Here is a 15614-nt window from a genome sequence, read left to right as displayed (position 1 = left end):
GTGATGGTGAATGGGCCGCCTGTTTTACACCCTGCCCGGTTTTCTTTTCCTTTTGAAAATCAAACAAGGAGTAAAGCGGGATGCTGATTCACTATCGGCCACTGTTCGCTGGACAATAAAAGTTATAGGGCTGGATTTTGCTGTGAGCGGCGAACAAACTGCAACAGCCATTCATTAGATTTGCACTTTCCCATAGACTTTCTGTGAGCTTTTGCACGGCTAGTTACTGTAAGTTAGAGATCCATTCAGCACGGTGCCCTCTACTGGGCATCTGAGACCTGTGTGAACAGGACAGGCAACTGTATATCTCCTTAACCAATCAGATTGAAGAATTGTTAATGAGCAGTGCAGAGACTGAACCAGGAAATGTAAGTTAGAATAGTGAATTCAATGTCGAATCAGGTACATTATGCAAAATAAAGAGAGGGAAAGAAAGATTGGATTAAGAGACAGAGATAAAAGAGACAGTAAGAAAAAGTAAAATGTATTTAAATTTTTTTTAAATGTCCAACAATAATTAAAAGCTGAAGGATTGAGACTCCACACTTGTAAACATTAATTTTCAGTGCCAGAGAGGTTGTTTGGCAGTAATTAAGACTTATCATGCTGTTAAAAGGGTGCTTACACTGAAATGGACAAGCCCTAACTTTTTTTGCGAGTTTAGTCTGCATCTATGACATCAGTACAGGAACTTCACACCGTTCAATACATTTGAACGGTGAATCAGCCGGCAAGATGCCGTTTTTGCATAGATTTTGGAGGAGCAGGGCACCTCGAACAGCAACTTCCCGAATTACGTGTTTAACTGTGCATATGCACTCACCGGAAGTTACTGTCCAATTTACAGCCCTCACCGTTATTTTTACAGCAAAATCCGCCCCATAATTACCTCCAATATCTTCATTATGTATACATCAATATGTATAAATGGACAGAATCCATTGCAGTCACCATTCAAAGTGTTAAGAGCATTCTTAAGAAAGAAAGGTAGTTGTTTCATGCTGGTTTCTTCTGACCTGGAGTGAGAAAGCACCTGCCAATCTGCAAACTTTCCTCACCAATAGAAATTAACATGTAACTGACTTCAGGATGTTTACAGCAATAAGACTCTTTGGCCTTAAAAGGACAGACCAGGTTAAGCATAGCTCTAGTTTAGCAGCAGGGTAATATATTGTATGTTACATGGTTATAACACTCCTGTCAGTATAAACTTGGCATCACCTAATCACTATTTCTAGATGTATGTGGTCTTCTTTTTGACCATGGTAATGTCCTACACTGAGCTTCTCGGTCCTTTACCTGGATTTCTCAACTTGAAATAAAGGATGTTGGCTCAGTTCTTTGTGGTAGTAAATAGCAGAGCCACATAGTCCAAAAAGGTCCCAGCTCAATCTTTGGTCTGTCTTGAGTTAGCTGACCTCCGCCTGGTACAGCAATAGGAGGTCTATAATTAATCTCAATACCCTTGGTGTAGAGAGGAGACAATTGACTCGGTCTCTCCCCAGATTGCTGTCTACAGCCCCCTTCTGGAAGTGTTTGCGGACATTGGGTAAGGACAGGATTGGGTTTAGCAGTTCAATTGGCTGCCTATGATCAGTGTCATGGCTCACACATGGAGCATGGATCCCTATTTGGGTAAAGTACCAGAGAATTGCTGGTATCCATGGAACTGTACCTTAGCAGGAAGTTAACGCTTCCAGGAGAGAAGAGGAAGAGGGGAAAAGAGAAGAAAAGAAAGAAGAAAGAAGGTGTGCTTCTGAAAGGAACAGCAAGTTCCACCTGTTTCTCCTTCCAGCTGGCACAAAGCAGTCTACAACCACAAAGTGCTTCATCTACCAATCCATCCAAAACCTGGTGGTAATTCCTCAGTAAGGAGGGGATTCAAATTCATGCAAGAGCAATTAAGGAATTCATCAGAATACTGATTTTATTAGCGTCCTAAGGAGTTATGAAGTACTTTATCCACTGTTTACATTGGGGATCAAATTCTTTTCAAAATTTGATTTGAACTGACTTCCACAACTTTTGTTTTAATACAGTACCTTTTCTCAAAACTAATTCATTTATCAAAATGGCATCAAGTCAAGTCTGATTATTTCAAGAGGATTTGAGTACAGGAGTAAAGATGTCTTACTGCAATTATACAGGGCCTTGGTGAGACCGCACCTGGAGTATTGTGTACAATTTTGGTCTCCTTACCTAAGAAAAGGTATATTTGCCATAGAGGGAGTGCAACGAAGGTTCACCAGACTGATTTCTGGGATGGCAGGATTGTCGTATGAGGAGAGATTGAGTAGACTAGGCCTGTATTCCCTAGAGTTTAGAAGAATGAGAAGTGATCTAATTGAAACATACAAAATTCTTACAGCACTCGACAGGGTGGATGCAGGGAGGATGTTTATCCTGACTGGGGAGTCTAGAACCAGGGATCACAGTCTCAGAATAAAGGGTAGGCCATTTAGGACTGAGATGAAGAGAAATTTCTTCACTCAGAGGGTGGTGAATCTTTGGAATTCTCTACCCCAGAGGGCTGTGGAGGCTCAGTCGTTGAGTACATTCAAAACAGAGATCGATAGATTTCTAGATATTAAAGGCATCAAGGGATATGGGGATGGTGCAGGAAAGTGGTGTTGAGGTAGAAGATCAGCCATGATCATGTTGAATGGTGGAGCAGGCTTGAGGGGCCGGATGGCCTACTCCAGTTCCTATTTCTTATGTTCTTAGATACTTGCCAGCGTTGCAGGTTTGAGTTGAAACTATGCTAACCGCCATCATTCTGAGCTAGATGTTTCCCTTTCAAAGTGACATTGCATTGAGTAAGCAGCCTTTATTTACATAAAGCAGTTCAGTTCAGGGCACCTGCAAATTTGGAACAAATTACAAAAGCAAAAATCTGTAATCATTTAAAAATTTGAAAGGAAAGAGTTATTTTTTTAATTAGGAACCTAGAAACAGATTTCACAGCCTCAGGTAGAAGAGTATTTTTGGCTCTATCCATAGCTTTACAAGAAGAAAATTGGCTCTTTGTCTGGAAAATGGGAAAAACCTATTGTATTCAGAAAATAAATTATCAAGGAAGACTTTAAATCCATTGCAGAACTTGCATAGAGTTTTAAAACATGTCTAGACTGCTTTTAATAACTAAGTCACTGTGGAGATAAGCAGTTCTTTTAAAAAACACAGGAGCTAGGGATTTGAAATAATAAATCATGTAATAACTTTGTGAGCCATAACCTTTGCTTTTGTGTTTAATGAAACTCTGTGGTGCCTAATCTCCAAAATTTGCAAGCTCGTTGATATTCATTATCGTGATTAGATTTGACATGCTTCTGCACAGACAGAAATTAAACTTAATGAAGGTTGAAGTGTCTTTACAAAATCAGCTGTATATTAACTATCCCTTAACTATGTGGCTATTGTGGGGTTTTTTGTGTTGCAGTCATGGTTTAATAACCTGACTTTAAATGTTTTCATCTTTAAAGCAGGATAATGCAAAACCCCAATGTTCAGATCTATTACTGAGCTGCATTCTTGGGAATGGATGTCATAGTGACTTAAAATACTACTCTTTCACTAGGAGCTCAAAAATCTTGTGCCAAGTTTGACCTGCCTGAACTGAGTCCAGTAGGTAATGGATCTGAGTCTACAAAAAGAGGCCGCGAGTGATCGTCAGGTCAATTGATAAACTTTGGCACCTGGAGTTCCCACGGCGGCTCTCTGGCAGGAGATCAGCAGAAAAACCCCAGAAAAATGGCATAAAAAGCTAAAAATGATTTAATTACCTCATTTCTCCAGGGTTTCCGCCAATCTGCCACCAAAGTTGTGGTGGGAGATCCTGAGAAATTCAGGGTTGCATGTCTCATATGGGTATGTACCAGTTAGAACTCTTCACTTAGGAAAAACTGACAACTTATTGAGTATCTTACCAGCTAGTGCATGTAGCCTCTGCCCTTACCTCATCACCACCACCACTGAATGTCTTATCCACAGTTTTGTTAACTGCAGAATTCCCAATCCAGTGTCCTCCTCAGCAGCCTCTCAAGTTCCACCATGTGCAAACTTTGGGGTTTGTACGGAGGCCACGGTGGCGCACAGATCGTTCTTCGGGAACGGAATGGGCACCCCTCCTAACCAACTGGGTCGTCCAGCTACTGCCAGTGTTTTCGAGCTCGTTGGTAAGGGATGATGCAGATGGATGCCCACACCGCCAAAGGTCTTCTTCTCCTAGCCCCATGTCCTGACCCAGCAAACCTCAGCGGCTACAGGCAGGCACATGCCAGCACTTACCCTAGAAAACAGTGCCCTGTGGATTGCCTAGGCCGCTATATAAATGCTAGTAGTTGCTATAGTAGTACAACAAATCTTAGTTGCAGCCTAAGAAGAGATCAGAAACTAAATGATCCTAATAGGAAAAAGTTGGAGATAAGCACATAAGGAGTCACTGAAAGTGTATGCTTTATATAAATATCCTTAATGAACATTGAAGGCGGTAAGTCTGTAATAGTTTGCTTAATGTTTTGGTCTTACTTTTATTGATAATCTTTAATTCTTTCAAAGCCCCAAAGCCTCCAGGATCTGTATCTTTTGCTGATGTTACAAACACCTCGCTTGTCATCACGTGGCTCGGTCCTCCAGACTGGACGGATTATGATGACTTTGAGCTCCAATGGGCTCCAAAAGATGCTAGAGTTGTTGTTTTTAACCCATACAACACAGTGAAGTCGAAAGGACGTATCATCCAGAAACTCCATCCTGGGCGTCACTACTCCTTCAGTGTGCGCACTGTCAGTGGGAAATCACTGAAATCCTTCAGTGAACCTGTTCAAGCTCATATAAGAACAAGTAAGTAATTACACAAATTAAATTTATCACTGTCAAGAGCAAAAATAGACATTGAATTATGTAGCTATAACTTCGACTCAGAGAAGAATGTATATTGAAAATGCAATTGTGATAACTCCCTGCAATGGATTAATGGTACACTGTGCGACAGCACTCTAAACAGACCAGAAAGGTCACAACTTTATTTCTTGGTCTGCGCTGAGTTGGCTGATCTCAGCCTGGGCAGCAGTCAGGGCACAGCAACTGGTCAGTGCCCCTGAACTAAGAAGGGGGGAAACAAATCAGCTAGGATTACCACTCCTAATCCCACCTGCTGGAAAGTTCACATGCTTGGATATCAGTTGAGGTTAAGATCTGCCTCAGTTGTAATGCCATCATGGTCCAATAACTCACTGTACAGGCTCACATGAAGGTGAGGTATCAGAAGATGTCCAGCACCCAGAGAACGATACCCCAGCAGAATACCCCATCAGGTGTGTGGATATATTGAAATCAAAAATTCATATTTGATGCACAACTGCAGAGCCACAAAAGAAGCTACACTGTTTTCACTACACAAAATTTAAATAATAATTAATATGCAGCAATTTGCCTCCATGACAACACTGTGTGAAACACTTTGGTTTCAGCAAGATTATCACAATATCAATTCAAGTATTATTATTTATTATTTTTTAAAAACTTGTTGAATCATTCTTTTTTCTTTGCTCGTTAATGAATTGTTGGATTATTACAGTGTAAAGGGGTTTAGGCTAAATCTTTCCAGAAATAGGGTTTGTTGGATTATTGAAAGCTGGATTAAAGATTTATGTATTGGTTTTCCAAATCAAGTAATCTTAATATACTTGGGCTGAGCCTGAATTGAGACAACAGTTAAACCCTCTTCCTGCCAACCTAAATATGTCACCAAATCTACAATGTTAAATGAGCTATGACATTAAAGCATTTAAAAAAAAACACAGAAAGAAACCGAACAAAAAAATGAAATAAAATTAGAACAGTCAAAGTATCAAAGAAAGATAAAGAACATAATTTTAACCCGGAGCCAGGAAGGGGCCAGGGGTTCGAATTGCGGACGGGAAACCTTACTATTTTGACGTAAGGACGTCTTTTTTTTTGACTGTTTCCCTGCCTGACAGGCCGGCCTGATTGACAGGCTGGTCTCACTCGGACAGGAGAAGAGGAAGGAAGAGGACGCATCCAGGTATGTGTTAGATGGAATGGATGGGGGGGGGCATTGAGGGGCATGGGAGGCATCAGTGGGTATGAGGGCGCATCAGTGGGCATGGGGGTTACCGGGGTGGTCTGTCATCGAACGGAGGGGTCAGTCATCGGGGATCAGTCATTGGGGAAGGATTGGGGGTCGGTCATTGGGGGGAGGGTCAGTCACCGGGGTGGGGGGTCAGGGGTCATCACGAGGGTCGGCGATTGTGGGGGGTGGTCGCGATCGTGGGGGGTGGTTTGGCGATTGTTGTGGGGGGGGGGGATCACTCTAGGTAGGCTCGTTGGGCCTGGGGGAAGCACTCCTGCTCTTCCGGGCCCACAAGCTGTGCTATAAAGGCACTTATCTGCAACTTCAGGCCTTCTCGCCTCCTCTCACTTAGCGTGAAGGAGAAGGCCCAGGAATCCCAGCCCCCAGTGGCTAAAATCAAAAATGCTTTGAAAATGGAGACCTGCAGCCTCCATAATAGCATTTAACGCCCGATCTGCCTCCTGAGAGCGGGTTGATTGCCCACCCCTCATCCCGTCCCCGTGAAAACCGGAAATGGGTGGGTTGGGGGTGGGTTTTAGATTTTTGCAATTTTTATTGCCCCCCCCTCCCCCCGAACCCACCCGTTTTTCCACGCGAAACTTTAGACAAGTTGAAGCTTATGTAGGATGAGTATAAGGAACCAGCAAGAAAAGCATTGGAGAAGTTGAGCCTCTGCTACTACTGAGACTTTCAGTTGCATTCAAGTGTCAGGTCAACGTGACAGGTTCTGACAAGGCTGCCATTACATTGAAAGTATTTCTTTCCAGAGTGACATTCCTTTAAAAAATAGCATCAAGGTAAATTCTTCTGTTTTTAGACTACTGCAAATGTTTCTACTTTATTTGTAACATTACAGAGCCTGACAAAATACAGCATATCCGGTGTCGACCCCAGAGTTCCACTGCAGTCTCCTGCTCCTGGACACACCCTGATTCAGACTATGACGGCTATGATGTTGAATGCTACCACTATGACAAAAAGGAATTGGTGTACTCACGAAGAATTGAAAAGGAATTAGTTCAACATATCATCAAGGATCTAGAGCCAGACAAGAAATATTTAGTGGCGATAAAGGTTATCTCTGATCAAATGACCAGTGATGCTGTTGAGGACAGTGTTATTACCATGATTGATAGTAAGTATTCACAGTCAAATATTTTGAAGTTTTTGTAAAAATGCTTATCTTGTCTGAAAGATTCTAAGTGCAAAGGCAATTTAATGCCACAGATTGTTACAGATTAGGGACACGCCTGTTAAATACATGAGAACTGAGCAAGAAAACAATGGAAAAAGAATAGAAAGGACAAAAATGGACCACTTACTGAAAAACAAATGACTGGTTTAAAGAATCATAGAAAGTTACGGCACAGAAGGAGGCCATTCGGCCCATCATATCCATGCTGGCCAACAAAGAGCTATCCAGTTTAATCCCACTTTCCAGGACTTGGTCCGTAGCCCTGTAGGATATGGCACTTCAAGCGCACGTCCAAGTACTTTTTAAATGAGTTGAGGGTTTCTGCCTCTACCACCCTTTCAGGCAATGAGTTCCAGACCCCCACCACTCTCTGGGTGAAAAAATTTCTCCTTAGCTCCCCTCTGATCCTTCTACCAATTACTTTAAATCTATGCCCTCTGGTCACTGACCCCTCTGCTAAGGGAAATAGGTCCTCTCTATCCACTCTATCTAGGCCCCTCATAATTTTATACACTTTAGGTTTAAGTTGATTAAACTATGCTGATTATATCAGATTCAATAATCCAACAAATAGAGCTTGTTGGTATATTGAAAACTGGATTAAATAGTTATCTATTAGTTTTCCAACTCAACTACCTTCAGCAAACTCAGGCTGAACCTATCATAAAGTTCCTTCTTTATATGTATGTGCCACAATTTCAGTTTATATTTAGCCTAGAACTGAGCTTCTAAGGCACAAATATAGTTCTGGTTCTATGCGTTCGAATGAGCATCTTTTTGAATTGCTCATTCTTTAATTGCCCATGTTTATATAGCTTCGTTTGACACTTGAATACGTTTTAAGTTCTTTTTAAATATTCCTTGCAGCAACAGAACAGAATTTCAACTTTTTAATATTCCTTTCATTCTCACCCCGTCCTCTATTTTATTCTTCATGGAATCCACTCATCGCTACGTAGTCTGTGACAGCAGGATGAGCTGACTTATGTCAGTTTTCTTCCCCTCTTGCATTGAACTTTAGTATTCCCGAAGTGTGGAGACGCTGAGGAAACTCATTCCAAAGCTGTGGGAGGCCAGCTCAAAAGACAGGCAGCCTTGGGTCTGTTGGCCTGCTGTTTGTGTTGCTACACCCCATACTTCAACTTTTACATTGCATTATCACCTTCAAAAAAAACTGCCTACTTTGCAGCCCTGAAAAACGACCTCCTTCTTTCAGCACATTGCTGCTTTGCTTTTCTCAACTCCAGGGTCTGTCAACTGTTTATTAAAACTTTATCAAGTTAATCTTTAATAATTGTCCTATTTAAAATAACTAGTTTCAGTTGAAATTGTACATTTGTATGACAAATGTGTGAGAAGTGTGACATCTCCAGAGAATGGAAAAATTGGGCTTGATAAAAAGAACCCAGATGCATGTGAGGCCTTCCCTCAAGAACACATTTCAATTGTCTTCATTTAAAAATGTGTACACAAGTATGTTCACTGTTTCTTGTGGGAAGTTCAATAGTGGAGTATTTTAATTGTGCAGTTAATCTTTTCTTTAACGTATTTAGCTCCAAGGCGTTTAATACCCCTAATAATTTATTGAGCAAAGCATGACAAGGTAGCTCGGTACCATAGTTAATGAGTTCTATTCAGTGTGGACATAAAACTTGCAACAAAAGTTAACTAAATATATTTTCCCCTCAGGTCCACCTCCTCCACCATCACATATCCGAGTTGATGATAAAGCAGTCGCCATTACCAAATCCACCATACATTTCAATTTTAATTGCAGTTGGTTCAGTGATGTAAATGGAGCCATAAAGTACTTCACTGTGATAGTGTATGAATCAGAAAGTAAGTATTATTTGATGTGATTTGCATTGTTACCTAATACTGGTGAATGTTTACATAACTCCGAAAAAGACATGAGTCAATTTTACGAATATGCACACTAGATTGGGACCCTCGTCCGGCAGGAGCATAGGTCCATAGGAAATCAAGGGCTTGTCCCTCATGATTTTACATCCAAAACTCTAGGGAGTGTTGGCCTAATAGTGTTAGGGCTGTGTTTTCTGCCCATTGACAATGATTGTGGAACAGAAAATTCCTTGCTAACATAGAATAAGGTTGGTAGGGAGGGCAAAAATAAGCATAATTATGGAGTCTCAAACTGCATAGAGTTTTAAATTTTAATATTCTTATGGATGCCACACATATTTCCAAGAGGGATGAGGAAAAAATTATTTTAGATTTGGATTGATTTGAATTGGATATATTTACGACCGCAACATATTCAAATCCATTAAGTCTCTGGCAACACAGTTGAGCTACCAATCACCCCCCCCCCCCCCCCCCAAACCCCCTCCTCCACCAAACTTGAAAAGATTCATATAATTAGTAATTAGTAAAAGAACTACTTTGTGGTCCTGAAACTCTATTGGGCCAGAATCTGCTGCAAGCGGCAAATGAGCATCACCCGCTGTTCGTTAGACTTGCCCTTGGCCATATTCTCTCCATGAGCTTTTGCACTGAAAGTTGCTGTGAGTTAGAGATCCAAACGGCGCAATGCCCTCTACAGGGCATCTAGGACCTGTGTGAACAGGGCAAGCAACTGTGTATCTCCTTAACCAATCAGATTGAAGAATCGTTAATGACCAGCGCAGAGACTGAACCAGGAAGTGTATGTTGGAATAGTGAAATCAATATCAAATCACGTACAGAAAGTGAAATAGAGGGGAAGAAAGATTGGATTAAGAGAGAGAGATAAAAGAGACAGAAGGAAAAAGTTTTAAAAAAATTATTTACATTTTTTTAAATCTCCAACAACAATTAAAAGATAAATGAATGAGACTTCATGTTTGTAAAATTAATTTTCAGTGCCAGAGAGGTTGTTTGGCAGTAATTAAGACTTATCATGCCGTTAAAAAAGGTACTTAAACTGAAAAGGACAAGCCCTAACATTCTGTGGCGAGTTTAGTTCATATCTACCATGCAAATTCAGGAACTTCAGGCCGTTCATTGTATTTCAATGTTGAGGCAGATAGTGAGATGCCGTTTTCACGAAGCTGTTGGCAGAACAGCACACCCCAAACAGCAACTTCCGGATTTTCGTGTTTAACTGCGTATCTGGCCTCACCTGAAGTTGCTGTTTGAATTACACATAAATAACGGTTAGCGCCGAAGGCCTCACTGTTATTTTGACAGTAAATTCTGGCACAATATTGCATTGACTGACACAAATAGAAAATTAGAGCCAAACTATAATGTGATCTAATTGGTTTTGATTTATTCTCTTTTTTGTTCTATTCTCTCCCAACCTGTCATTCTTGCTCTGCTATCTCTGTCTTTCTCCTCATTTCTATTGACTTCAATGGAAATAAAAATCGGGAGAAATGTAAAACGGACTGCCAACTCGCTATCACCCGTTTTACTCTACAAAGTCAAAATCTACCCTGTTGACTCACAGGATGTTACCACCCACTGTGTAAAGACATTTTTTTCTGAATTCCCTTTTAATTCTTTTTGCTATTATCTTAATTTTTGAGCCCTTTTGTTACTGTTTTGCTGACCGGTGGAAATAATCTATCATTAGTTGCCTTATCACAGGATTTCATTCTTAAAAACCTCTATCAGGTCACCTCTTAGCTTCTCAGCTCTGACTTCTCAGGAAAGGAAATAATACAAACATATAGTCCAGCACTTTCCACTTCTTTTTCTTTTAGGATGATGAAAAACTAAACCTAGTGATTTGAAAATTTTCTGAATGTTCTGGCATCTTCCAAGCCTGTTTCATCAGAAAAGCTGAAAGGATTATTTTCTAACCTTATTTTTACAACCTTAGTGACAATTTGGAAATAAATAGAAATTCAATTCCATTTGCCAATGATAAATAAAAAATTGTCTATCCATCTTGCCAGTTATTTGATATGAATACAAACAAATAGCTGCAGACACACAGGTACTAATGACACCTGAAAAGTACAAAAATATTTCTGGAAACTTGGTCAGTGGATGCAATACAAGATTATATTTTTTTATGGGTTGGATGGGGGACTGTGTCATTAAGCAAAGAGAGCGATGCAGTAATTATTGGAACAATAATAGTTCTGGGCAGAAACCCTTGTACTAAAAAGAACTTACAGGGATGTAAAAAGTAATAAAAAAGACTACAAATCTGGAACAAAAACAGAAAATGCTGGGAACACACAGCAGGTCAATCAGGATCTACAAAGAGATGAACATTTTGGACTGTGTCCTTCACCAGAGCGGCATTTCTAAGGGTGTGTTAGCTTTGTACTGAAGTGATGTGATCCATTTTACTGCAATATGACCAATTTGTTCTGTTTTAGGTACTGAAAATTCAAAGCCAGAAAAACAGCACCCCTTGCCATCTTACCTGGAATACAAACAGAACAACTCGGTCAGAAACTATCAGACAAATTATTTTTCAAGCAAATGCGCGGAAAATCCTGATGGCACGTTTCAAACCTTTGAAATACAAATTGGAGCTCAGATGGACAGGCTGGGGGGGAAATGTGAGAAGGATCGGAAGATATTCTGTGATGGACCTTTAAAATCCAGAACATCGTACAGGTCGGACTTCTTAGAAGAATGAGTTCCTCTCTATTTATTCTCACAACGTTTTTGCTTTGAAAATTTTACAACTGTGCAAAACTAATACTTGGATTACTCTTTTAGAATCAGTGTGCGTGCCTTCACTCAGCTGTTTGATGAAGATATGAGCAGTCCTTTATTTTCAGACACTTATTTCTCCTTGCCTATAACTACTGAGTCAGGTGGGTGCTTGCTTGGGCAAACAAATGTAAATATCATAGTGCGGCAAATCTTTTAACCTTACCTTATATTAACTCAACAGATCACCAATAGATATTTGACAGTATTGATATGGATTTTAACCTGCGTTTATCAAAGTGGGTGATAGAGTTTTGTGTCCTGTCTTTAGAGCCTCTTTTTGGCGTCATAGAAGGAGCAAGCGCTGGTGTGTTCCTGATTGTTGTACTCATTTCAGTCATGGCTATCATAGTTTGCAGAAGAAAAGTGAAGCCAGCGTGAGTATTTTAGAATTTTTATGGTAAATTTGTTATTTCACATTGATCCATTTGAGACTCTGAAGCATCTTGTGCCATAACATAGGCCATGAAATTCCTTGGAGCTGCTCCCGCTCAGCCGGCATTACTTCACTGGAAACCTCACTTTACCAGGGTTTCTGCCACACTGCCGGTAAAGTAACACCAATGGAGCAGCAGCAGCAGCGCCAAGGAATTTCCCAGCCATAGTCCACTATGTTACAATAGGATTCAGTGCTATAAATGTACATCTCTAGTACTCTCTCAGCATTTAATGCTTTGCATTGGAAGTGCTAAAGATAAAAAACTTACTCCACTGACTTTTTCTCTGAGCTTACAGTATTTTACGTGACTAACTTTTGTTTAATTACTGGGGCCGGGTTAAATCTGAATAATGTATTTAAATTAAATTTTTTTATTCGTTCATGAGATGTGGGCATCGCTGGCAAGGCCAGCATTTATTGCTCATCCCTGATTGTCCTTGAGAAGGTGTGGTGAGCTGCCGTCTTGAACCACTGCAGTCCGTGTAGTGAAGGTTCTCCCACAGTGCTGTTAGGTAGGGATTTCCAGGATTTTGACCCAGCGACAATGAAGGAACGGCGATATATTTCCAAGTCGGGATGGTGTGTGACTTGGAGGGAAATGTGCAGGTGGTGTTCCCATGTGCCTGCAACCCTTGTCCTTCTAGGTGGCAGGGGTCATGGGTTTGGGAGGTGCTGTCGAAGAAGCCTTGGCGAGTTGCTGCAGTGCATCCTTTGGATGGTACACACTGCAGCCACAGTGTGCCGGTGGTGGAGGGAGTGAATGTTTATGGTGGTGGATGGGGTGCCAATCAAGCAGGCTGCTTTGTCCTGGATGGTGTCAAGTTTCTTCAGTGTTGTTGGAGCTGAACTCATCCAGGCAAGTGGAGAGTATTCCATCACACTCCTGACTTGTGCCTTGTAGATGGTGGAAAGGCTTTGGGGTGTCACTCGCCGCAGAATACCCAGCCTCTGACCTGCTCTTGTAGCCACAGTATTTATGTGGCTGGTCCAGTTAAGTTTCTGGTCAATGGTGACCCCCAGAATGTTGATGGTGGGGCATTCGGCGATGGTAATGCCGTTGAATGTCAAGGGAAGGTGATTAGATTCTCTCTTGTTGCAGTTGGTCATTGCCTGGCACTTGTCTGGCGCGAATGTTACTTGCCACTTATCAGCCCAAGCCTGGATGTTGTCCAGGTCTTGCTGCATGCGGGCACGGACTGCTTCATTATCTGAGGGGTTGTGAATGGAACTGAATACTGTGCAATCATCAGCGAACATCCCCATTTCTGACCTTATGATGGAGGGAAGGTCATTGATGAAGCAGCTGAAGATGGTTGGGCCTAGAACACTGCCCTGAGGAACTCCTGCAGCAATGCCCTGGGGCTGAGATGATTGGCCTCCAACAACCACTACCATCTTCCTTTGTGCTAGGTATGACTCCAGCCACTGGAGAGTTTTCCCCCTGATTCCCATTGACTTCAATTTTACTAGGGCTCCTTGGTGCCACACTTGGTCAAATGCTGCCTTGATGTCAAGGGCAATCACTCTCACCTCACCTCTGGAATTCAGCTCTTTTGTCCATGTTTGGACCACGGCTGAAATGAGGTCTGGAGCCGAGTGGTCCTGGCGGAACCCAAACTGAGCATCGGTGAGCAGGTTTTTGGTGAGTAAGTGCCGCTTGATAGCATTGTCGATGATACCTTCCATCACTTTGTTGATGATTGAGAGTAGACTGATGGGACGGTAATTGGCCAGATTGTATTTGTCCTACTTTTTGTGGACAGGACATACCTGAGCAATTTTCCACATTGTCGGGTAGATGCCAGTGTTGTAGCTGTACTGGAACAGTTTGGCTAGAGGTATAGCTAGTTTTTTTTTTATTCGTTCACGGGATGTGGGCGTCGCTGGCAAGGCCGGCATTTATTGCCATCCCTAATTGCCCTCGAGAAGGTGGTGGTGAGCCGCCTTCTTGAACCGCTGCAGTCCGTGTGGTGACGGTTCTCCCACAGTGCTGTTAGGAAGAGAGTTCCAGAATTTTGACCCAGCGACAATGAAGGAACGGCGATATATTTCCAAGTCGGGATGGTGTGTGACTTGGAGGGCAACGTGCAGGTGGTGTTGTTCCCATGCGCCTGCTGCTCTTGTCCTTCTAGGTGGTAGAGGTCGTGGGTTTGGGAGGTGCTGTCGAAGAAGCCTTGGCGAGTTGCTGCAGTGCATCCTGTGGATGGTGCACATTGCAGCCACAGTGCGCCGGTGGTGAAGGGAGTGAATGTTTAGGGTGGTGGATGGGGTGCCAATCAAGCGGGCTGCTTTATCTTGGATGGTGTCGAGCTTCTTGAGTGTTGTTGGAGCTGCACTCATCCAGGCAAGTGGAGAGTATTCCATCACACTCCTGACTTGTGCCTTGTAGATGGTGGAAAGGCTTTGAGGAGTCAGGAGATGAGTCACTCGCCGCAGAATACCCAGCCTCTGACCTGCTCTCGTAGCCACAGTATTTATATGGCTGGTCCAGTTAAGTTTCTGGTCAATGGTGACCCCCAGGATGTTGATGGTGGGGGATTCGGCGATGGTAATGCCGTTGAATGTCAAGGGGAGGTGGTTAGACTCTCTCTTGTTGGAGATGGTCATTGCCTGGCACTTATCTGGCGCGAATGTTACTTGCCACTTATGAGCCCAAGCCTGGATGTTGTCCAGGTCTTGCTGCATGCAGGCTTGGACTGCTTCATTATCTGAGGGGTTGTGAATGGAACTGAATACTGTGCAGTCATCAGCGAACATCCCCATTTCTGACCTTATGATGGAGGGAAGGTCATTGATGAAGCAGCTGAAGATGGTTGGGCCTAGGACACTGCCCTGAGGAACTCCTGCAGCAATGCCCTGGGGCTGAGATGATTGGCCTCCAACAACCACTACCATCTTCCTTTGTGCTAGGTATGACTCCAGCCACTGGAGAGTTTTCCCCCTGATTCCCATTGACTTCAATTTTACTAGGGCTCCTTGGTGCCACACTCGGTCAAATGCTGCCTTGATGTCAAGGGCAGTCACTCTCACCTCACCTCTGGAATTCAGCTCTTTTGTCCATGTTTGGACCAAGGCTGTAATGAGGTCTGGAGCCGAGTGGTCCTGGCGGAACCCAAACTAAGCATCGGTGAGCAGGTTATTGGTGAGTAAGTGCCGCTTGATAGTTCTGGAGCATAAGTCTTCAGCACTACAGCCGGGATGTTGTCGGG

General features: G+C 42.4%; 1 protein-coding gene across 3 annotated transcripts in view; it reads left to right on the top strand.

Annotated features, from left to right (window-relative positions):
* ptprb (protein tyrosine phosphatase receptor type b) overlaps window positions 1-15614 on the top strand; it is a 110548-nt gene that overhangs the window by 74774 nt on the left and 20160 nt on the right. For all 3 annotated transcript variants that reach the window (XM_067999433.1, XM_067999434.1, XM_067999435.1), the window contains 6 exons: window positions 4558-4842; window positions 6951-7229; window positions 8979-9128; window positions 11624-11867; window positions 11973-12070; window positions 12238-12343. In XM_067999433.1, coding sequence (XP_067855534.1) covers window positions 4558-4842; window positions 6951-7229; window positions 8979-9128; window positions 11624-11867; window positions 11973-12070; window positions 12238-12343 — 1162 coding nt within the window. The remainder of the gene's footprint in view (window positions 1-4557; window positions 4843-6950; window positions 7230-8978; window positions 9129-11623; window positions 11868-11972; window positions 12071-12237; window positions 12344-15614) is intronic.

The sequence above is a fragment of the Heptranchias perlo genome, chromosome 18 (assembly GCF_035084215.1).
Source record: "Heptranchias perlo isolate sHepPer1 chromosome 18, sHepPer1.hap1, whole genome shotgun sequence".
Taxonomy (NCBI): domain Eukaryota; kingdom Metazoa; phylum Chordata; class Chondrichthyes; order Hexanchiformes; family Hexanchidae; genus Heptranchias; species Heptranchias perlo.
This window is presented reverse-complemented; position numbering and strand designations above follow the sequence as displayed.